General features: G+C 35.0%; 1 protein-coding gene across 3 annotated transcripts; it reads left to right on the forward strand.

Moving 5' to 3' along the window:
• Positions 1-380: 380 nt before the first annotated feature.
• Positions 381-23,894, forward strand: LOC145586362 (acetyl-CoA carboxylase 1-like). 3 transcript variants are annotated; one of them, XM_081643181.1, is made up of 32 exons: positions 381-561; positions 10,781-11,210; positions 11,424-11,630; positions 11,719-11,880; positions 11,964-12,056; positions 12,178-12,273; positions 12,455-12,628; positions 13,102-13,195; positions 13,287-13,474; positions 13,598-13,648; positions 13,734-13,773; positions 14,335-14,459; positions 14,579-14,695; positions 14,811-14,885; positions 14,981-15,037; positions 15,136-15,240; positions 15,748-15,834; positions 15,918-16,109; positions 16,190-16,378; positions 16,565-16,675; positions 16,786-16,872; positions 16,952-17,128; positions 17,442-17,519; positions 17,635-17,757; positions 17,925-18,194; positions 18,301-18,641; positions 18,865-19,102; positions 19,251-19,585; positions 19,678-19,891; positions 20,911-21,087; positions 21,300-23,444; positions 23,525-23,894. In XM_081643181.1, exons 2-32 carry the CDS (start codon positions 10,866-10,868, stop codon positions 23,579-23,581), a joined length of 6,750 nt encoding a protein of 2,249 aa, XP_081499307.1. In that variant the 5' UTR covers positions 381-561; positions 10,781-10,865; the 3' UTR covers positions 23,582-23,894. The 3 variants fall into 3 exon arrangements, with proteins under 3 accessions (XP_081499307.1, XP_081499306.1, XP_081499308.1); XM_081643180.1 differs by lacking the exon at positions 381-561 and adding an exon at positions 9,812-10,058; XM_081643182.1 differs by lacking the exon at positions 381-561 and adding an exon at positions 10,135-10,398.
• The last annotated feature ends 217 nt before the right edge of the window (positions 23,895-24,111 follow it).

The following is a 24,111-nucleotide window of genomic DNA, read 5'->3' on the forward strand; positions in this document are numbered from 1 at the left end:
TACTTGATTTGTCTCATTTACTCCGTAATAGTTTATTACAAATAATATTAAATGTTATACTGTATTTTTTTTTTTTACTAATATGCAATCAAGCAATATTTTGAATTAAAGTAATGCATTGATAGACCTTTACAGTTATAATAAGAAAAACATTTAAGCTCGAAATAAATAGTAAACGATAGCAGAGGAAATAATATTCAATTTTATAGAAATCATTTTCAAAATATTAATTGTTTTTTAATGAAATTAGTTTGAAAAATAAAGAATAGTGGTAGCTGAAAGGTGGGAAGTTGCGTATGCCACGTAAATGTGGTGACCAATAATAAATAGTCCGTTTTATTTATACTTTGAGAAATGTTATTTCAACTCCTATCCTTTGTCTCATTTGAAAACCAAACCAAACCAAGCTCCCCACTCTTTTCTCTCAGGTATTAAACTTTATGTTACAACTCTAAATTCAAACTCAATCAAATGGTATGAACTATCTTGCATTTTTTGAATCAGCGTATTGATCTTAGAACTGATTCAATCTCTCAGTTCTGCGTTTGGATTATATCAACGGTATGTCACAAATCGACTTCTCTATCTATATAAATTCTTATTTGTTCTAGGGTGCATCAAGATCTTGGTGTACCCATAAGTGTTTTCGTGTTCATTTTATTAGCTTTGCTCATTTAAAATTCTATAAAGGAAGAAAGTTTATAAATTGATCACAAAATCCTTGAATCACACACCTTTAGCCCACTAGGTGTACTCGGAAATAAAATAGAAATATTATCGTGTTTGATGATCTATATACATTTTAAAATCTTAAATGCTTTAATGTAAAGTTGTAGAAATTACATAACTTTGTCTATGATGTACTCAAAAAGGACTAATCTCCACATGTTACTGACATAGGAGTATAACTCTAAATACTATTTCCGTTAAATGTTATGTGCAACTTTGGAGGGGATTGCGGTTACCAATGCAAAATTTGAGGGCCAAAGATTAGCTAGTGTAATGGGAAGTAATTAAAGAAAGGGGAGAGAGAAAATGAGACCACCTTACTTAAAATAGGATGGGGAAATATGATTTTATTAGGAGAGAGAGAAAGAAAATGGGACCAGCCCACTTAAAAAGGGAGAGGGAAAATGGGACTATCCCAATTATTCAAATCTTATTTTTTAAGTAAGATTATATCAGTCTTTTTAAGCTTTTTTGTTTACTAAAATAGGAAAGAAAATGAAAAATTACACATAACTTTAATCATTTGTTTTTGACAAAAGTTACACATAACATTTAATGGAAATAATATTAAACTTTAATAAAAGCATATAGAAAAATGAAACGTACGAGTAACATAGTTTGATTGACCATGATGCATGGAGTACACGTTATTTCTTTGGAGTCCAACAACATTTATTCCTCGTGCTGTTATCTTTTGGCACTTATCATGGCCTCATGGGCCTTGTGTCTGGATTGGCTCCTCGAATGTATTTTTTGTAGTTTTTTTTTTCTTTTTGGAATATTTTTTGTAGTTAGTTTAACTAACTTTAAATTTTCTAAGTACAAGTATAATTTATTAGATTATTTCACAAGAATAATCCAACCTTTGTCTCATTCTCCCAAAATAATCCAACATTTCGATTAACCCTGAATAATCCTAAGTTTGCTATTTATTCTCTCGCAGCAACCCTAGCAGGTCACCTTACTCATTGTAGCCGGTTGCAATCCACGTGTAACTTTCTCGTTGGTTAATTTTTTATTTATTTTTATTTCATAAATTCTTATATTAAAAAAAAAATCCCCCTTTCTTCCTCATCTTTCTTTTATGGCCTTTCCTCCAACCCCTTCCACCACCTAGGCCAACAACACTGTGGCGCCACCCCCACCCCCACCACCACCACAACCACAAACCTCAAAACCCCCACAACTTGACAACCAACTTATAACTCCACCCCCCAACTACGAACAATCCCCAACCACGACCCTACAATCAGACCCCAAAATATTCATATCCCCCTCCCCCTCCCCCCCCCCCCCCCCCGACCTCCCATTTCCTTTCTTTATGGCTACTTTCATTGGGGCTTTAATCCCAAGCTTCCCATACTTCTTTAATCATCATCATTCAGCAATAATAATATAATCTGCCCATTGAATTAGGATGAAACAAATCAAGCCATCCAAAATCATCAATTCCATACAAATGGTCAGTGCCGATACGGAGATATGGGTGCGTTGCGGTGCTTTAGATTGGTGGTCCGTAGGTGGGTGGTGGGCAGTTTATGTGTTGCTGCAGTGGTGTGATTAGGTGGTGGTTTCGGGTTCTAGGTAAGTGGGATTAGGGTTTCGAGGCCTGGGTACGTGGGGATGGGGTTTTTAGTGGTTACGGGGTACAGTTTGAGTGAATGGAATTGGTGGTTTCAGTTTTGTGAGGTGAGTAGTTTCGGGACTGGGTAGCTAGGGGTGGTGGTGGGTAAGTGGTGGCTGAGGTGGTGGTGGCGATGGCGAAAGGTTCAAGGAGGTGATGGAGTTGAAGAGAGAAGGAAGGAGGGAAAAAGAATTAAGAAAAAAAAAAAAGTTTCCTGAAATTCAGGTAATCGGTCAAAAAGGTTCGCTAGAACATAATAAGTATTAAACTTAGGATTATTCTAGGTTAATTGAAAGGTTGGATTATTTTGGGAGAATGAAGTAAAGGTTGGATTATTCTTGTTAAATTTTCCTAATTTATTTATTTTTATTATCCCCTAGATCACATTATCACATCATCAATTTCCTCTTATATAATGGAATGACATCATCAATTTCCTCTTATGTAATGTAATGGTATTATTATTTAAAACAAAAAGGAGAAAAAGAAAAAAAAAATGAAATGTAATGGTAAGAGTGACGGAATTGTGAGTTTGTGAGAATTGTGACTAATTCTGGTAGTTCATAGTTGGCGTTATTTGACCAACAATCTTTGGCTTTTATTAGTACTTTTTTTTTTTTTTTTTTTTTTTTTGAACGAAATTCTATTAGAAAAAATAGAAGAATTTAATTTACAATTTTCCAATTAAAGAATACTTCCTTCTCCTCTTATAGGGTACATCCTCTTTTTTTTTACCAAAATAATTGGGTATACAGTATACTACATCCGTTAAATGGTATGCGTAACTTTGGGGTATTATTTGTGAGATATAAAATGTTCCAAAAGTTGCACATAACATTTAACGGAATGGAGGTAGTATTTGGTTTTATGGTCAAACCGTACTACTGATGTACCATTTACCCATTCACTCTATTTTCTAGTTAAAAGTTTAAGGTATAGTTTGGTTGTACATAAAGAATTGCAAATTCCCATAAATTTGAAAATAAGAGGCTTTACTGCCAAATTAAACGAAAATCCTATAAAAAGTGGTAAAATTAAGAGTTTTGTCAACCCCAAAGGCCTAAAGGATAGGTGTGACCATGTCCTCCATTAAAGTTACCATTGAGCTTAATTTTTGAAGATGGTGTCAAAAATGTTGGAAATAGTGGAAATCGATTAGAGAAGGATAATAAGGAGGAAGGAGGAGGAAACATCAATGGAGGAGGGAGCTTCAATGAGAAAGAAAGTTTAAACGTCGTTACACCGTTATTTCAATAGAGGCATATGTGGCCATTTGTCCAACTCATTTGTCGAATATACAACAATATGCCCTAATAATTCATGACAATTGTACTGAAGCCAATTGATAAGCGTTATTTCATCAATTAAATAAATCAAATAGATCAATTTGTATTTTCTCGTTAAAAGAAGGTCTTGTTAACATCACACATAATTTTTGATATTGAAATACAGAACCAAAATCATTGACAACTAAAGAAGTGAATTGGAAAAATATACGTAGTACTATTATTATTTTATTTTTATTTTTTTTGGAGTTTATAAAGCCACAAAGATGGGGCGAGAATCGATCCCAAGATCTCCTGAAATCGAGAGGGAAGCTCTAACCACTTGAGCTATCCTTCACTCTCTTAAATATATTACTATTATTATTGGTACTTTGTGCATCAAAATAAAACTTTAAGGCTTTACTGGCAAACTTGTTAGGTGTGAATACAATTGTCTACTTACACCTTATAGACTTATATAAATAAGTTAGTGAGTAGTCTGAGCGTTATACCAGATTACTATTTTAAAACATAAGGAATAAGGTTAGTAAAAGTAGAATTTAAAGAGAATAATTCTTCATTGTCTTTGAATTGTTGAGGTTATTCCGTTTTATTTAAATTATCAGGCTACATAATTATTTTTTTTTTTTATCTATTTTAGTGCTTATGAGCACTTAAAAGATATACGAAGGTATTTATTTATGTTTATATGGAGGACATAAATTCATATGGAGTATTGAATAAGATGGTAATAAATGTGATCTTATATCCATGAGGTTTTTTTTTTTCTCATTAATAATGACATGGAATAAATATTGCAATAATGCTAATGGTGATGTAACGCAATATTAATTAAATGATGACGTGACACAATACTAATGCAGATTTACGTGAACACATAAAAGTTTTTAGCAACACTATTATAATATATAAAGTATAGAATTCCACTTCAATATTAAATTTACGTCTACACAGTAAGACCAACAATTGCTCGTACCATTAATATTTTAATGTATTTTGATATATAAATTGAAATTTGAGACAAGTTTAACTATAAATTATGCAGTCTTAGACGTCGTATTGTCTTAGTAGGAAACTAATACCTCTTTTATAAATTGTTATATGTGGCTGGTCACACTGTATGACCAGGTTATGTCATTAATGTTATAGGGGTTACTCAGTCAATGTTATAGGGGTTACTTAATCAGTATTATAGGGATTACTGAGGCAGTATTATAAGGATCATTTTGTTATTTTACAAGCGGCTACATAATGTAGCCAGCCACACAAAACTCGCACATTATCTTTTATGAGAAAATACAAGTTTCTCAACATGAGAAAGTTGTATGTTTCTCAATTAGGCGTTTTTGTCTTTTTGGCCTAACGGAAGTTTAACAACGTTAACCCACAAATAACATACCCATCTTGAGAATCCTTCATTGATGAATGGAGGTTGAAATTTTATACAACAATGAAGAAATCGCTCACAAATAATGACAAATACGGAAATACCTACTATTTAGAGTTAACCATGTCCTTAATTTACATATTTTTCTTAGGGTTTTTTGTTAAGTTTGGCGACAAAGCCGCCTGAATCGGTGTGTTGGAGTCGGGATTTGTTGCGGTGTTAGTGGTGTACTGGTGTTGAGGATGGTGTTTGTTTGTTGGTGAGGACTTAGGGATGAATCCACCATCGAAAAGGTGTAAGGATGACGATGGCAGGATGAAAATGGCGGAGATAACGAAGGAAAAACTTATGTCATCTCATCACATGCTATTTTCTCACACAATCAGCAAAGGGATCTGCTATAATGTCTAAATAATTGTACAAATGCCATTTGAGAAATAAACCCAATATCTCAATTGAGAAACGGGAGCTTGCTCATCTATACCACTAATACAAAGTTTATCAATATATATAAAGGGAAAGTCTCAATGGTAGCCCTCTACTTTTGCTTTTTCCCAATGATAGCCAATTTTTTTTTCAGTTCTCTTTGGTAGCCCAACTTTCACATTTTTACAACTGTAACTTTAATGATGATTTTTTGTTAAATTTCCGTTAAATCCAACTGCAGTCTACGGAATACTACACAAGTTAACTATTCCAATAATTAAAAATTAAACAAAAAAAATTAAACAAAAAAAAAAAACCAAAATTCAGAAAATCAGAAAATACCCCCACGCACAAATACTCCCATCCTTATTTCTTCTCTTTTTTCAACCTCCAAACTCCATAGATTTATTATCCACCTTCATCACCATTATTTGATAAATGTGTAAATGTCCATCAACCTCCAAACTCTCAATTGTTTTATTCTCTAAAGCCTAAAGTGATCTTCATTTCTCCATTCTCCCCCTATTTATTTTCAATCAAATTCTAGGGTTCTTCATTGTCGTGAGAGTATTTTTCATGGATGGGGTTTTCGTGCATATATGGGTGGTTATTTTCATGGAGTGTGTGGTAATATTGTGAGTTGCGGGTTTCTTGGATGGGGTTTTGTTGGGCGGCAGTTCGGTGTTTTCGTGGGTGGGGTTGATGGATGATTTTGTGGTGGGTTTTGGGTTCTTGGTGGTCCATTTCGTGGTGGGTTTTGGGTTCTTGGTGGCCAATTTCGTGGGAGGTTGTTGCAGTTGAGTGGAGGGGGATGGAGAGGGGGTGGTTGTTGCGGTGGAAGGAGGGATGGGAGATGTAGTGGTTATTGGAGTGGAGGGCTTTGGCCTTTTGGGGTTGGAGGTGCTGTCAAGGAAGATGAGTGAAGGGAAGGAGAGAGAAAATGGTTGACAATAGTTAAAGTTAACGGATATATAACGGTTTAGACTTAATAAGGTTACGGTTGCAACTTTTAAAAAAGTTGAAGGCTACCATTGAGAATGCAAAAAAAAATTGGCTACCATTGGCAAAAAGCAAAAGTAGAAGGCTACCATTGAGAATTTCCCATATATAAATACAAAAATATACATACTAAGTGAAATATGCAAAAGTCAAATTCAAATAATTTATCAATATATGGATACAAAAATGTACTTACTAAGTGAAATATGAAAAAATCAAATTCAAATAATTTAAGAAAAAGCGTTCGATCTTTACTCATATCAATATATCATCAATTCATCATTATATTATAAGATTATAATTTCTACTATGACTTTTTAATATAATGATTAAAGTTGATATAGTTTGATTATGAACATGAGTCGTATCACTCGTATGGATTGAGATAGAAATATTATTTTAAGTGACTAAATAAATGCTGATTTTTTATTTACAAAAAATATTTTATTCAAAATATTACATATACTTCGTATAGGGTAGTTGAGATGTCCATAAATCTAATTACTGGAGAAGATTGACTTATATATATAGCATTCTTAGCAATATTCTAGCCGGTAAGCTGGATCATTCACCTCACACACCCAAAGAATAAAAAGACCAATGAGAGTGATCTCTCTCGATTTCAGGATCAATTCTCACACTACCCTTGTGGCTCTCTAAACTCTTAAAAAAAAGATTAATTATACAAATTACGTAGCTAGGGGTTTTGCTATAGTCAGATTGTACCCCATCGGCTTTTCACTATTTTTTTTTTTGTAAATTGAGTGACTATACGTTTTTGATTTATAATAATAAAAAAATGATAACAGAATAATCCATCTATATCTATTAACTATTACTAAACCAAAAGTTACTGACGTCATCATTGCCCACGTGTCGCTTTATCAATAAAAATTTTCCGAGAAAGTATAAATCAAGGGTTGTGAGACAAATGAAAATGTCTCACAACTATTAAAAAAACATAAAAGTATAAGGAAGAGAGAGAAAGGAGGAGAGAGATAGGAAGAGTGAAAAAGGTGGTGTGGGCCCCACTAAAACTTTTCAGACATGTATCACGTGCAAAAACGGACAAAAATTTTTGGAGACCACTACCACTGAGTTTATATTTTATTCCACTAAAACTCCAGTGGAGTTTTTTGAAGTACCACCGAGACTATATTTTGTACCACTGAGAGTGTATTTTGTACCACTGAAACTCCAGTGATATTATTTGATAACTCAATGAGACAACTTTAAACTGACGCATGAAATGCCTATATTACCCTCGTGAGACATGACTTTATTGTCTCTCAACCCTCCGTTTATATAACCTCAAATTTTCCCGCCTAAATGCAATGATGATGATTTATTTATTTATTTTTTTTTTTTGCAGAGCTATCATATTTAACATTTTTGAATTTTAAATATTAGAAGCTTTTACATTACAACTAAAACCTATCAATTTATCGTAGGCAAAAATTGAAACAATTTTAAATAGCACATTAATAAATGACTTCCTACATTGAACTATGAATTAAACAACGTTGAACAGATGCTATATCATAATTTTGATTAAAATTAAAAATTTTAAAATTACAAAATATACATAATTCTTATTTATATTCATGTATAATGGCGATTTATTTTTAAAATGTACAAATTAAAAATAGGCTTTATATAAACCGTGCATCGCACGGGTTCTAACCTAGTATATATACTAAAATAATATAATTTAATTGAAATTTCCTAATTAAATATGAAAATTATGCACTTTAGGGAATTGTATATTCATATTTAATTAGAAATTAATTAGGAAAACTGAGGAAATAGTTATTTTCTTTCAGTATGTGTTAAAAGTCTATAATTTAATTTTTATTTTAAAACCGTACATCGCACGGGGCTAATCTAGTAATATTAATATAATAATATTAATAATAATGATTTTTGTAAGGAAATAATAATAATAATAATAAATACAAATAATTATCTTTTTTTTTCAAATTAAGTTAGGGTTTTAAAAGTTAAAAAGAAGAATTAGTCAGTGAAGTAGCCGTATTCAAGGAAGAAATAACTTAATTTTCTACAAAAAATCAAGCTGACATAAAACCCCCTCCTCTTTAAACACATGGCCCTAAACTTCAGTGTTTTGTTACATCTCAACTATAATTACTCTAATTAATTACATTTTTATTCACTCTAATTCCCTTGTTCTTGACTTATATATATACTTTAATACTCAGTAATCGTTCAATTTAGTTCGATTAGAAAAATATTTATAGGAATTTTTTTTGAGGGTTTGGTAATGTCACCTATTTCTCAACATTGTGATCTTGTTAATTTTCCATTAAGAAAATATCTTCCATTAACAAAAACCTCACATTACTCCATATTATCCCAATGTAGTAGAGGAATTATGAATTTTCAACTCAAAAAGAGGTACGGAATAACTTTTATTTGTCATGTCTAATGATTCTTGATACATTTGTGTTTATCATATTCGTTACGAGTATATTGATGATATATGTGTTACATTGTTACAAATGAAAGTAGGACAGAAAATTTTGATTCCTTTTAAATGTGTTAATTATATTGATTGATTATGCAATTTTTGTTTTTGAGTATGTTTTGTTGTTGTACAAGTAAAAGTAGGTTATGAAATTGAACATGATTAACATAGTGAAAATGACATATTTAAAAATGTTATTCGGTGTTTATTCTACTTTTCTATCGTGGTATAGTAGTATGTGTGAAGTTCAACGTATAATGTGTTGATTTGTTGACATAGGATTTGATATCTTTGAAGTAAATGTTTTAGCCATATATGTTTTTTTTTATTTGAATTTTCATTATATTTTTGTTTTGTTTTGTTTATAAGTTGTTGTGCTTGTGTAAGTTACTTCTTAAATCAAACAAATTTACAATGTGACATTGACATAATTAAATATGTCACTTTCATAATTTATTGTTTTCACCAATCTATCATCAAAATAATAAATCAATTGTAAAAAGAATGTAATTTTCTAAATTTATTTGTAAAAATGAATCTACATTTTCGATCTAATAAGATGCACATTTTTTAAATCAAATATTTACAATGGGGTAAATTTACTTCCTTCGTCACTTAATGTTCTTCTTGATATAACTTTTTTTTTATGCGAGACAATTACAATTCAATCTAATTATATAATAATAAGAACTTTTAAAGACAAAGGGAGGATGGAATTTTAACGGGTCGATGATAATGAAAGGGGTAGTTGCAGCATAAAAGAAAGGAGGAATAATGGTAGCTGAAAGGTGGGCAGTTGCCACGTGCAACAGACCCCAAATTAATTGAGTCGTTAATGAAGAGAAGGCATCCTGCGCCTCAAACCAAACCAACCCCCTTCTTCCCCCCTAACTCTTCTTCAATTCAATCAATTTGTCCTATTTTTTTTATTTCTTATATTAATATATTATATTAATATTAATAAATAGTGCACAAAAAACCCAAAATATTACATTGTATTACTCACATTATATTATATGATCTTAGTTTTGATTCAAGAATATAAAGTCACCCCTGATGCCAATTTAGTTTCCTAGTTATCGAACTTGGTTTATGTAGTCGACCCCTTCTGTTATAACACGGGTATGCTTTTTATAAACTCGAGTCTTTTTTGATTCGAGTTTGTTGGTTTAAATTTGGTAGTGTGTAGTTGAGCTAACTTGTATGAAGAAGAGTGTGAATTTACTAGAATAATGTGATTGATATTGGTGGCTGGCTTTAGTTGACTGACTTCATCTTACTTATATTTGTAGTCTAAATTATACAAGTACATCATTTGATTGACATACAATTTTTTTCTATGTTCAATTGTTGACTCTTGAATTTTACTTGACTTGTATAAATTTAAATTGGTATGATTCTATTTAAGTCAATTGTATGAATATAAGCATTCATACAATTTCTCCTGCCTTTTGCTTAATTGGTATGTTATTTTAATTTTTGTTTTTGTTGTTAATTTTCTTTGTTATTGTGGGATTTTATGATTACCCAGTTTTGCAGGTGAATTGTTGATAGTTGTAGTGAATGATCATATATTAATATGTTAAGAAGCTTAATTTAATTGAATTGATAGTTTGTTTCATGTTATACTAGGTTTTTGTATGCGTTGATTTGTATTTGGCAGGAAAAAAAAAAAAAAACTAAACTAAATTAAATTACACCGCGAATTTTGTGTAGTCCATGTATTAGATTAGATTGTATTTGTATGTAATAAGTGGGAGTTTTTGTATGTAATGAAAAAATGGGATGTTTATAAGCATTTTGAGCAGTAATTGATGAGATTTTGTTATTGGTTTGATTATCAGTCGTAGGCGCAGTGGCCGGGTTTTTGGGCAACACCAAGAGGGGGGTGAACCTGTAAACAAGGAAGATAACAAGGAAGATCCGAGGATGGCGACATTATTGACAACAATTGCAAATAGGAATGGAAGAGTTGTACAGAGGAATTCTACAGATCCCATTGTGGATGAGTTTTGTTATGCCCTTGATGGAAAGAATCCAATTCATAGTATTTTGATTGCAAACAATGGAATGGCAGCTGTCAAATTTATAAGAAGTGTCCGGACATGGGCTTACGAGACTTTTGGAACGGAGAAGGCTATAACATTAGTTGCTATGGCTACTCCAGAAGACATGAGAATTAACGCGGAGCATATTCGAATGGCTGACCAGTTTGTTGAAGTCCCTGGTGGGACTAACAACAATAACTATGCCAATGTGCAGCTCATTGTAGAGGTACCGTGAATCTTGCTGTGGTAGCATTGTCCTCCTTGATTATTTTCATATGTAATTGGGTTGATTATAAATAGACATTTAGCCAACATTTACGAGAAATAGAAAATATTGACCATAGTCCATTTCGGTTCAGTTTACATGACAACTGCGTGTTTGTTGATGGTAAAATTTTGTGGGTGAGACTTAATATATATTTGTTCTCTTTTCTTTTAGATGGCAGAAATGACACATGTTGATGCGGTTTGGCCTGGTTGGGGACACGCGTCTGAGATCCCTGAGTTGCCAGATGCACTTATGGCTAAGGGGATTATCTTTCTTGGACCCCCAGCAGTATCTATGGCTGCTCTTGGAGATAAAATTGGTTCATCATTGATTGCTCAATCTGCTGACGTTCCTACTCTTCCATGGAGTGGTTCTCATGTATGCACAATTTTTTTCTTGTAGGCTTCACAATTCTGCTTACTGCTAGGAGTTTGCTAATCACATTATTTATGCATCTATCCTTTAGGTGAGAGTTGCCAAACAGGAGTGCATAGTATCAATTCCTGAGGATGTATACAAGGCAGCCTGTGTTTTTACTACAGAGGAAGCAGTTGCTAGTTGTCAAGTTGTCGGTTATCCAGCTATGATCAAGGCTTCTTGGGGTGGCGGAGGGAAAGGAATAAGAAAGGTGCGTTAGATGTTAGGGATGATGTGGTCAAATAACCTTTTCCCAACATTACATAAACTCGTGTGTTTTGTTTTCCTTTTTAGGTTCACAATGATGATGAAGTAAGGGCATTGTTCAAGCAAGTGCAGGGTGAAGTTCCTGGCTCACCCATATTCATCATGAAGGTGGCTTCACAGGTTAGACTTCCTACAACAGTGATACAGTAATCTTGTATCAGGATGAGCTATACATACTTCTTTCCATGAAAATGGTTTTGTCTATATTCTTGTCTAAGAAGGCATTATTGATGCCTTGCAGAGTCGGCACTTAGAAGTACAGTTATTGTGTGATCACTATGGCAATGTCGCTGCATTACATAGTCGTGATTGCAGTGTTCAAAGGAGGCACCAAAAGGTTTGTCCTAACCCTCTAGTTGTTTGTCGATAAACTTTAAATCATTAACTTTAACTTAGCGTGTCCCAAGTACAGCTTAAGCTTATCTAAAAGGACTTGTGTTCTTTTTGTATAATATGTATATACATCTTATGCAAAAACTTGGTTTTGAATATATCTGTCCATCATATCAATTGATCAGATTATTGAGGAGGGCCCAATAACTGTAGCTCCACCAGAAACAGTAAAGGAACTCGAGGAGGCAGCTAGAAGGTTGGCCAAAACTGTAGGTTATGTAGGAGCAGCAACTGTTGAATATTTGTACAGTATGGAAACTGGCGAGTTTTTCTTCCTTGAGCTGAATCCTCGACTACAGGTACGGAGCATCCTGAACTTCTCATTAGTAATTATGATATGAAATCATGAATTAAGAAAAAGAAATGTAGATATGATGAGGGCTAGCAGGATCCAAAATGGCAACCGGATATCATCTGGCCTTATTTTTATTTATTTATTTTTATTTTTTATGTTTCACAATGTCCTGTTTGCATGGCATGTTTTTTTGAATTGCTTTGCTTTTTTTTTTTTTTTAAATATTTTTTATTTTTTTTATTTTTATTTCAGACAAATTAACACATATTCATTATTGTCTTTAAATTTTTGTGAATCATGCCGTGTAAAGTTATATACAATTGCACCTTCATATTCAAAATTGTATATAGAATAATAGGCTATTATGTCTAGTATGAACTATCTATTATACTTGTATGCTTCCTTATTCATAGTTGAACGACTATTTTCTGTAGTTCTGATGAATTCAATTTCCTTTCTTGTATTCGCTCAACACAGGTGGAGCATCCTGTTACTGAGTGGATTGCTGAAATAAATCTTCCAGCTGCTCAGGTTGCTGTGGGCATGGGTATTCCTCTTTGGAAAATTCCTGGTAAAATGACCTGCTCCTTACCCGTATATCTAACATATGTACTCTTTTGTACTCGTTTCTAAGCTGACTTGCTCGTGCAATATTAAAATAGAAATTAGGCGATTCTATGGGGTGGAACATGGTGGGGGTTATGATACTTGGAGAAATACTTCAATCGAGGCTAAGACTTTTGATATGGACAAGGCACAGTCTGTGAAGCCAAAAGGTCACTGTGTTGCTGTACGTGTGACAAGTGAGGACCCAGATGATGGGTTCAAGCCTACTAGCGGGAAAGTTCAGGTTAGATTATCCTGGTTTTTTGTTTCTTTTTTTTTTTTTTTATTATTATACATTCCCCATCTGTTATCTTGCTTGCTTTGCAATAGAATTGAAGGTATCTAATATCATGAATGTCTTCATTAGGAGCTGAGTTTCAAAAGTAAACCAAATGTGTGGGCCTACTTCTCTGTTAAGGTACCTTTTCTTCTCAAATTTTAATGTCATCCTTTTGATTGGCTCATTTTTTGAGCTTGATGATGATCAAAATTTACCATTGCAGTCTGGAGGAGGCATCCATGAGTTTTCAGATTCTCAATTTGGTAAGTCGAAAGTCCAACTTATGACGCGGAGTATAACTTTTAATGTTCACCCAAATATACTTTGGATATAATAATGAGAAATTGACGAGAATTTGATCTTTAATTGCCTTTTAATTGTGATGTACTTTAAAATAATGATACATTACATCTTAGTTTCATATATATAACATATCTGTTAGATTAACACTTTGTGAAACTATCTAATAAACAATTGCTTTGATGGATTCATTTATGGATTGAAGGAAATTCTAATATACTAGTTTTTTCATCACAACTGGGTAAGGGTATGTACTAAGCGACATGCAAGAAGTGGAAAAGGTTCCTCATAATGTGTCACAGTAGATAGTAGATATTTCATACATGTATTTGTCAGATTCAGATATATGCTATAATATGTATACTTGTAAAGCATGTTTGATGCAGTCGGCTCTTCTACTGAGTCTTTTTTATAATAAATAAAATCTCTCCTGGCTCTGATTATGTTGTGACTTGGTTGTAGTTTTCTTGTTTCAAGGTAACTTGGCTTAGTTGACGAAGGTTAAATAATCCACTTCTTTGCAGGCCATGTCTTTGCATTTGGTGAATCGAGAGGCTTGGCCATAGCAAATATGGTTCTTGGCTTGAAAGAAATTCAAATCCGAGGAGAAATTCGCACTAATGTTGATTATACCATTGACCTTTTAAATGTGAGCCTTAATTTGAGATTTTATGTTATTTTCATTCCCAGTTTCCACCATCCATTAAAGCCACCAAAAGTCCAAAAGATGCGGAAGTTTTTACCCTAATATTTTTTCCTTCTCTCCAGTCTTCAGATTACAGAGATAACAAATTTCATACAGGTTGGTTGGATAGCAGAATTGCAATGAGGGTCAGAGCCGAAAGGCCACCCTGGTACATATCTGTTGTGGGAGGAGCACTCTATGTATGTACAACACTTATCACATTGTTTATTTCGAAAAGCTTCATGGTTCATAGTCATTGGACTTGGCAATAACTAATCCTAATGATATTTCCTTTTCCCTGCTGTCTTTCTCCAGAAAGCTTCTGCTAGTAGTGCAGCCACCGTTTCAGAATATATCGGCTATCTTGAGAAGGGTCAAATTCCTCCAAAGGTACTTAATACACCAGAGAATGTCAAGGTTTACTTAATTTTTGGTATCATTGTTTCTTTCAGTATCTCAGACTAATTCTGCTGTGGGGATTGCAGCATATATCACTTGTCCACTCTGAAGTTGCTCTAAATATTGAGGGGAGCAAATACACTGTATGTTTCAGGCTATTCTACCTTCATGACAATTTTATTTTATAAATGTTGCACTATCGGACACTGTAATTTACCATAACATGGTTGCTGTTTCTCAGATTGAAATGGTGAGGGGTGGCCCAGGAAGCTACAGATTGAAATTGAATGAGTCTGAGATTGAGGCAGAAATACACACATTAAGAGATGGTGGTCTCTTGATGCAGGTAAGAGCTGCATCATTAATATATATGACTTCAGTAGTTAATCACAACCTTCTATCTAGTTTCAACGACAAATAACAAACGGATGATAATCAAGTGAGAGAGAGAGACATTTAATTCAATCCATATTTGCTGAAAACTTATGCAATAAATATCTGGTCATTTTTTAGGTTATCATCAGCCCCTTTCCTTTATGGGTCAGCCCTATGCATCATGCTCATTATACTTTGCAATTTATAACATAAACTTGACACTTTTTTTAAGAAAGAATTCGATTCCTGTAGCTATACCATATAGCTTGTAAATTAATCATGTCAACACCAATGCCCTATCTTGTTTTGAGTAGACAATCTTGTCCATAAGGTTTACATTACAGAGGTGCTGGCCTGGGAGGAGTTTCTTTTACTTTAAATGCTACACGCCTACACCCATTAATATGGAACAATTGCTGTTCAGCTCTATATGCTGATATAAATCTCTTGAATGTTTTCACCTTAAAATGTCACGCAGTTGGATGGGAACAGTCACGTAATATATGCTGAAGAAGAAGCAGCAGGGACTCGTCTTCTTATTGATGGAAGAACTTGTTTGCTTCAGGTACTCTCTCTCTCTCTGCATCTTAGCTCAAAATCTTTATCATATCTGGGCTGGTATTAACCTTTTTCCTTCTCTATATTAAGAATGATCATGATCCTTCAAAGTTAATTGCGGAGACACCTTGTAAGCTGATGCGGTATTTGGTACCAGATAATAGTCATGTAGATGCAGATACACCATTTGCCGAGGTTGAAGTTATGAAGATGTGTATGCCTTTGCTTTCCCCTGCATCTGGTGTAATACAGTTTCATATGTCGGAAGGTCAAGCTATGCAGGTGAGCATCATTTAAATTGTATATATAGTAAATAAGAAAATAATTTTAAAATTGGATTTATGTAAGTGCTTGTTGTGTAGGCTGGTGAGCTTATAGCAAGACTAGAGCTAGATGATCCTTCTGCTGTAAGGAAAGCTGAGCCTTTCCGTGGTAGCTTTCCTACCCTGGGACCTCCAACTGCCATATCAGGAAAAGTTCATCAGAGATGTGCTGCAAGTTTAAATGCAGTGCGGATGATTCTTGCAGGTTATGAACACAAGATAGATGAAGTAAGTATTCTGTTCATGATTTAATTTTCCTTGAACTTAATTACATAGTTTCATTACTGATTATGATTCCAATCTTAACGAGATGGCCTCTGAAGGGGCTGTTGCAGGTCCTTAAAAAGTAATTTTCTGTGTTTGTTGCTTTCTTATGAGAAACCATTCTTACCTGTTTGTTACGTAATTTCTCAGGTCGTCCAGAGCTTGCTGGTCTGCCTTGATAGTCCTGAACTTCCTTTCCTACAATGGCAAGAATGCTTATCTGTTCTGACAACCAGGCTTCCCAAAGATCTGAGAAATGAAGTGTGTTTCTACGTTCTACTTTTATCATCAAGCTTGAGAAATAATTGCATTCTGTATCTGTCTGCTATTCTTTTATATCTTCACTCATTCCCTTTCTTTTTATCTTTCAGTTGGAATCTAAGTATAGAGAATTTGAAGGAATCACCAATTCTCATAATGTTGAATTTCCTGCTAAGTTACTGAAAGGTGTTCTAGAGGTCAGCACCTCCCTTTGATTCCCTTCTGTAAATTATCACCCTAAGAGTTACTCATGTAAGTAGTATGAATTCTTCACAGGCCCATTTAAACTCATGCCCTGAGAAAGAGAGAGGCGCTCAAGAGCGGCTTATCGAGCCTCTAATGAGTCTTGTAAAGTCTTATGAAGGTGGAAGAGAGAGTCATGCTCGTGTTATTGTGCAGTCTCTATTTGAAGAGTATTTGTCCGTTGAAGAATTGTTCAGCGACAATATCCAGGTTTGTCGATCTGGTAGTGCATGTATACTAATTTTTTATACTAACGATTGAGTGCTTGGGTTTGGTGCCACACTGTGAATGGCTGATGATCATTATTCAATCGTGTGCTTATTTAGTTCCAAACCTGTTCCCTGGTTTCTGTCACTATCACTTTATCACTCTATCAGTTGTGTTGGCATTCGATGAAGAAACAATTGATTTCTTTTTGCATAACAAAATGATAGAGCTTGTACTTAGATTAATGGTCTGTGGTAAATTATGTACACTGTGTCCAGCCTTAGCTAGTTTGTGACTTTGGTATTACTCTGTCCAGGCTGATGTCATTGAACGTCTCCGCCTTCATTATAAAAAGGATCTCTTGAAAATTGTGGATATCGTACTATCACATCAGGTACGCTGAAAACTTCAAAAAATGTGACTTTAGGTTTGTTGATTTGTTATATTTACTTTTTGTAGATTCTGCTCCAGACTTGTTCATCATATATCCCATATTTTATGATTTTCAGGGTGTTAAGAATAAAAATAAACTTGTCCTACGACTCATGGAACAACTAGTTTACCCAAATCCTGCTGCATACAGGGAGAAACTTATTCGTTTCTCACAACTGAACCATACAATGTATTCTGAGGTTGGTGATCCCCCAACTTGTGCTTATCTTGTCTCATTATGCGCAAATATATGTATTTTCTAATATACAGCGATGAGCTCTCAATTTTGTTTTGCCTTTTAATGATTTATGCTGCTGTGGTAGTTGAAGTCTCAAACAACTAATTCATAATCCTCCAATGATTGCAGTTGGCTCTCAAGGCTAGTCAATTGCTTGAACAAACCAAATTGAGTGAGCTTCGTTCTAACATTGCTAGAAACCTTTCTGAATTAGAAATGTTTACAGAAGATGGTGAAAACATGGATACTCCAAAAAGAAAAAGTGCAATAAATGAGCGTATGGAAGCTCTTGTGAGTACTCCGCTTGCTGTTGAAGATGCCCTTGTGGGCTTATTTGATCACAGTGATCATACACTACAGAGGCGGGTTGTTGAAACCTATGTCCGGAGGCTTTATCAGGTAAATCCATAGTTCAATATTTTAAAGTCAACTACTATTTTACAATTGTAAATAATTTAACTCTATCTTTTCTTTCTTTTTTTTTTTCCCCGTTCTCTTTTCTCAGCCTTATCTCGTCAAGGGAAGTGTGAGGATGCAGTGGCACAGATCTGGCCTCATTGCTTCTTGGGAGTTCATGGAGGAGCACATTGAAAGAACAACCGTCTCTGAGGATCTATCCTCTAACCAACCACTTGTTGAGAAACACAGTGAGAGAAAGTGGGGGGCCATGGTTGTTATTAAATCTCTTCAGTTTCTGCCATCGGTGATTACTGCTGCACTGAAAGAAACAACTCAGAATTCTGAAGAAACACTATCCAGTGTCTCTTTAGAACCAGGCAGCCATGGCAACATGTTGCACATTTCACTTGTGGGGGTGAATAACCAAATGAGCTTGTTGCAGGATAGGTAGAAAAACTCTATACTTACAGTTTGAAAAAGTGTTCTAATGTTATTGGTGCACCATGCTTTAATTCCTTCATTTATGCACTGTACTTGACTCTTTTATCCGCTCTTGTTAGGAAATTTCCTAGTTTCAGTTCACTGAATATCTTGGGCTTGTGGTTGAGTGGATTTGCATGGATATTTTGTTTTTTAAATTAATAGCTTTTGAATTGTGTTATTTGTGCAGTGGTGATGAAGATCAGGCTCAAGAGAGAATCGATAAGTTGGCCAAAATTCTAAGAGATAAAGAAGTCAGTTCTAATCTCCGTGCTGTTGGTGTTGGGGTGGTTAGTTGCATTATACAGAGAGATGAAGGGAGAACCCCAATGAGGCATTCATTCTATTGGTCAGCAGAAAAAAATTACTACAGTGAGGAACCTTTACTACGTCATTTGGAACCTCCTCTATCTATATATCTTGAACTGGTATGAGGCGTTGAGTTGTCACTCTTATGCTCTTTGTTCTCTTACTCTTTTATTTCAATCTAGGTCTTACTAATATCTGCATAATGTTATACTACCTAAATGATATAATTGTGCCATTGTTGATTTCCTCTCATTTTAATCAATTCAGGACAAGCTTAAGGGCTATGAAAATATCAAATATACTCCATCCCGGGATCGCCAATGGCACCTGTATACTGTCATGGACAAGCCATCCATCCGGAGGATGTTCTTGAGAACGCTTGTGAGACAGCCCATCTCTGAGTTCTCAGGAGTCGAACTAGGAACTCTTCGAATACAAAGGCCCATCTCTTTTACATCAAGAAGCATCCTGAGGTCTTTAACAACTGCAATGGAAGAGTTAGAACTTAATGCACACAATGTTTCCTTGAAACCTGATCATGCTCATATGTACCTCTACATAGTTAGAGAGCAACAAATACATGATCTTGTGCCATATCACAGGTATCTATTGCACCATTTCTCCTCCTTCGGATTTTGTAGTAATTGATGCAACTTACTCTTAAAGGAGAATTATATCAACTATTTGTTTCCAGGGAGTTGAACATCGACGACCAACATGAAGAGGCGGCTGTTCAGAACCTTTTGGAAGAGCTTGCTCGTGAAATTCACAGTTTGGCTGGTGTTAGAATGCATAGATTAAATGTTTGTGAGTGGGAAGTGAAGCTTTGGATATCATCTTCTGGACAAGCCAATGGTTCTTGGAGAGTCGCTGTTACTAATGTGACTGGTCAAACCTGCTCTGTACAAGTAAGTTTTTTTTATTTATTTTATATATATATATATATAGTCTTTTCAACGGTATAATCAGCATGAAGCCAAAATTTTCATTACACTTTCCATGGAATTGCTAGTTGATGAAGGCAGCAAATTTTGAGCACTAATTCTTGGCAAATCAATATTTTATTTTGTGCAATGACATATATACTTGAAATTTGTTGTCTGAGGGTGCTTTAGAGATCGTACAAAATGTTAATAAAATTTGTGACAGTTTTGAATTTGTGCTTTTTTTAAAACCTTTAAGTGCAGAATGTACCGACCCCACTTATGGGATTAAGGCTTTGATTGATTGATTGAAAGTGCAGAATGAGCAGTATAGCTCAGTGGCTGTGTACTTATTCTGTCCATAAAAATCTATTTGTATTGCTTTCGTGACGTCCAAAAAAATAATATCTGCCAGTTACTTAAAAAGGAAGCTTCTCACTCAACCTGTGTAATGTGGACACCCCACTCATATACTCTCTTCCATCTGCTGTATTCCATTTTTATCTCTCCACCATCTACCAAAACCCTACCCACCTGCTAAATCCTTTTATATGCATGCTTTAACTGCCAAACCTAACTCAAAGAAATTTATGGGCAGAGAATAAATTGTTACCTGAAGTTGAATTCATTTCTTAGAATCTACTTCCCCTAACAATGCTGCCAATATGTGCTTTTATCACTTTAAATTAAAGTATGGAAATTGTGCTGAACTTCTGTCCTTCAAAGTTAAGTTATATATTATCTGCTTTGACCAATATTAGATAAACATTAATGTAACCAGTTGTTTTACAATAAAAACATATTACTCGAATATGGTTGGTATGTGTAGAATTCCAAAACTACAGTAGCATGTTTCCAAGGCTAATTAGTGCTTGCTTCTATGTTGGTGCTGATCATGAAAAATAATTAGTAGTTTCTTACATTTTTTGGTTGAATAGAATATTACCATGTATTTCATGAATAGTCTTGAATTTAATGAATGTTATTGCATCAATGATGTCCAGGTTTACCGCGAGTTGGAGGATAACAGCCTACATGAAATGGTCTACCATTCTGTGTCTGCTCATGGTCCCCTTCATGGAGTACCTGTGAATGCATTCTATGAACCTCTAGGGGGTATCGCCCGCAAACGACTTCAGGCCATGAAAAGCAGCACAACTTATTGCTATGATTTCCCATTGGTATGGAATTTCAATTTTCCATCACTTTGATCCCCTCCCTCCTAAAACCTGTTCTTGACCATTTCTTAATTCTTTTTGATCAAAATGCAAGTCTCAGAGAGCTGTATGACTTGTATCAAATTAATTACCAGGCTACCATAGCTCATGGCAGCACTCGTTCATTTTTTTGTTGCATGTTAATGGACTTACATTATTCGTGCTATTGTTTTCAGGCTTTCTTGACTGCCTTAGAGCAATCATGGGCATCTCAAGCACCGGATGGGAAAAAACCTTCTGACAAAGTACTTTTAAAAGCAACAGAGCTAGTTTTTGCTGATCCAAAAGGAACCTGGGGAACTCCTGTTGTTCCAAAGGAACGCAACTCTGGTCTTAATGATGTTGGTATGGTGGCCTGGATCTTGGAAATGTCAACTCCCGAATTCCCCGATGGAAGGACAATATTGGTCGTAGCAAATGATATTACCTTCAGGGCTGGATCTTTCGGACCGAGAGAAGATGCTTTCTTCCTTGCAGTCACAGATCTTGCTTGTGCTAAGAAACTTCCTCTGATTTATTTGGCTGCTAATTCAGGGGCTCGACTTGGTGTTGCTGACGAGGTAAAAAGCTGCTTCAAAGTTGGTTGGTCTGATGAGTCAAACCCTGAGCGTGGGTTCCAGTATGTCTACTTAACTCCTGAAGATTATGGTCGTATAGGGTCATCAGTTATAGCCCATGAGTTAAAACTTAAAGATGGTGAAACTCGATGGGTTATTGACACTGTTGTAGGTAATGAGGACGGACTAGGTGTTGAGAACTTGTCAGGAAGTGGAGCAATAGCTAGTGCCTACTCAAGGGCTTACAAGGAAACCTTTACTCTAACTTTTGTTACCAGCAGAACAGTTGGTATTGGTGCCTATCTTGCTCGCCTTGGGATGCGTTGTATACAGAGGCTTGATCAGCCCATAATTCTTACTGGCTTTTCTGCATTAAATAAACTACTTGGGCGGGAGGTTTACAGTTCACAAATGCAACTTGGTGGTCCAAAGATTATGGGCACTAATGGGGTAGTGCATCTCACAGTTTCTGATGATCTTGAAGGCATATCAGCTATTGTGAAGTGGCTCAGCTATGTTCCAGCCTATTTAGGTGGTGAACTTCCGATATCGCGCTCTTTAGATCCTCCAGAAAGGCAGGTTGAGTATCTGCCTGAAAACTCCTGTGATCCTCGTGGTGCTATATCTGGTATACTTGATGCTAAAGGTAAATGGCTTGGTGGTATTTTCGACAAAGATAGTTTTGTTGAAACTTTAGAAGGGTGGGCAAGAACAGTTGTCACAGGAAGGGCCAAACTTGGAGGGATTCCAGTTGGCATAGTTGCTGTTGAGACACAGACTGTTATGCAAATTATCCCAGCAGATCCTGGTCAACTCGATTCTCATGAGAGAGTAGTACCACAAGCAGGGCAAGTATGGTTTCCAGATTCTGCTACCAAGACAGCACAAGCCTTGTTGGACTTCAACCGGGAAGAACTTCCCCTATTCATTTTAGCTAACTGGAGAGGCTTCTCAGGTGGGCAAAGGGACCTGTTCGAAGGGATCCTTCAGGCTGGATCTACAATTGTTGAAAACCTTAGGACTTACAATCAACCTGTTTTCGTTTATATCCCCATGATGGGAGAGCTTCGTGGAGGGGCATGGGTTGTTGTGGATAGTCGAATTAATTCAGACCATATTGAAATGTATGCTGACCGAACAGCTAAAGGAAATGTACTCGAGCCTGAAGGAATGATTGAGATCAAGTTTAGAACCAACGAATTGATTGAGTGTATGGGAAGGCTCGACCAACAACTTATTGGTCTCAAGGGAAAACTTATTGAAGCCAAGGATTCCAATTCTTATGCTGATATCGAACTTTTCCAACAGCAAATCACAGCTCGAGAGAAACAACTGTTGCCTGTTTATACTCAGATAGCCACGAAGTTTGCTGAATTGCATGATACTTCACTAAGGATGGCTGCAAAAGGAGTTGTTAAGGAAGTGTTAGATTGGAAAATGTCCCGTTCATTCTTCTATAAGAGATTATACAGAAGAGTAATGGAGGAATCACTGATCAAGTCTGTACGAACTGCAGCAGGTGAAGGGTTGCCCCATAAATCTGCCATTGAATTGATCAAAAAATGGTTCTCTGAGTCTAGAGACGATACCAATGCTTGGGATGATGATGAGGCTTTCTTTAAGTGGAAGAATGATTCTGCTAACTATGAAGAAAAGCTTACAGAGTTGCGTGTGCAGAAGGTTTTGCTTCAGTTGTCAAATATCAGCAACTCGGCTTCAGACCTGAAAGCTTTGCCTCAAGGTCTTGCTGCCCTACTTCAAAAGGTACGGCAAATTCTTTTCAATATTTATTTTTTACATTTGATATCAGAATGTAAGAGTAACATTTTCATTTTGAATTTCAGGTGGATTCATCGAGTCGAGCACAACTTGTAGACGAACTCCGGAAAGTGCTTACTTGATTTGGTAAATTGGTTTCTTCTAGGTTGAAGACGATAAATTAGTTTTGCTGTTGTGAAATCTGAAATTTTATGAGGCATGCAACCGATACAGTCACGTCATTTGTGTTTGTTGATTGTTGTACTGTATGGATTTATGAAACTGTAAATATAGGAGATTTCATAATTCAATTAGGCAATTCATTGTGACTCATGGTTGTCCCATTTTGTATTGATCTTTGGTATAATTTATTGACCGTTGATCATTAATAATGCGAGATGTTCAAATACTTCCATTGAAGATTAAGTTATAGTCTCTTGACTTTTGACACAACTACTCTATTTTTTTTCTCTCCAATTTGTACTTGTCACCTCATTTTGTATTAGATCAAATGATAAAAAAAAAAAAAAAAAAAAAAAATCTAACAAATCCAGTCAATCTATATTTTCTATGTTAAACGTGATTTCATTGTATTATATGTAAATTAAAGTTTTAAATTTCTCATAATTAAAGTTTTAAAAGGAGAATTAAACTTTCCATGACATGAATTATA

This window comes from Chenopodium album, chromosome 16, assembly GCF_948465745.1.
Source record: "Chenopodium album chromosome 16, dcCheAlbu1.1, whole genome shotgun sequence".
NCBI lineage: Eukaryota > Viridiplantae > Streptophyta > Magnoliopsida > Caryophyllales > Amaranthaceae > Chenopodium > Chenopodium album.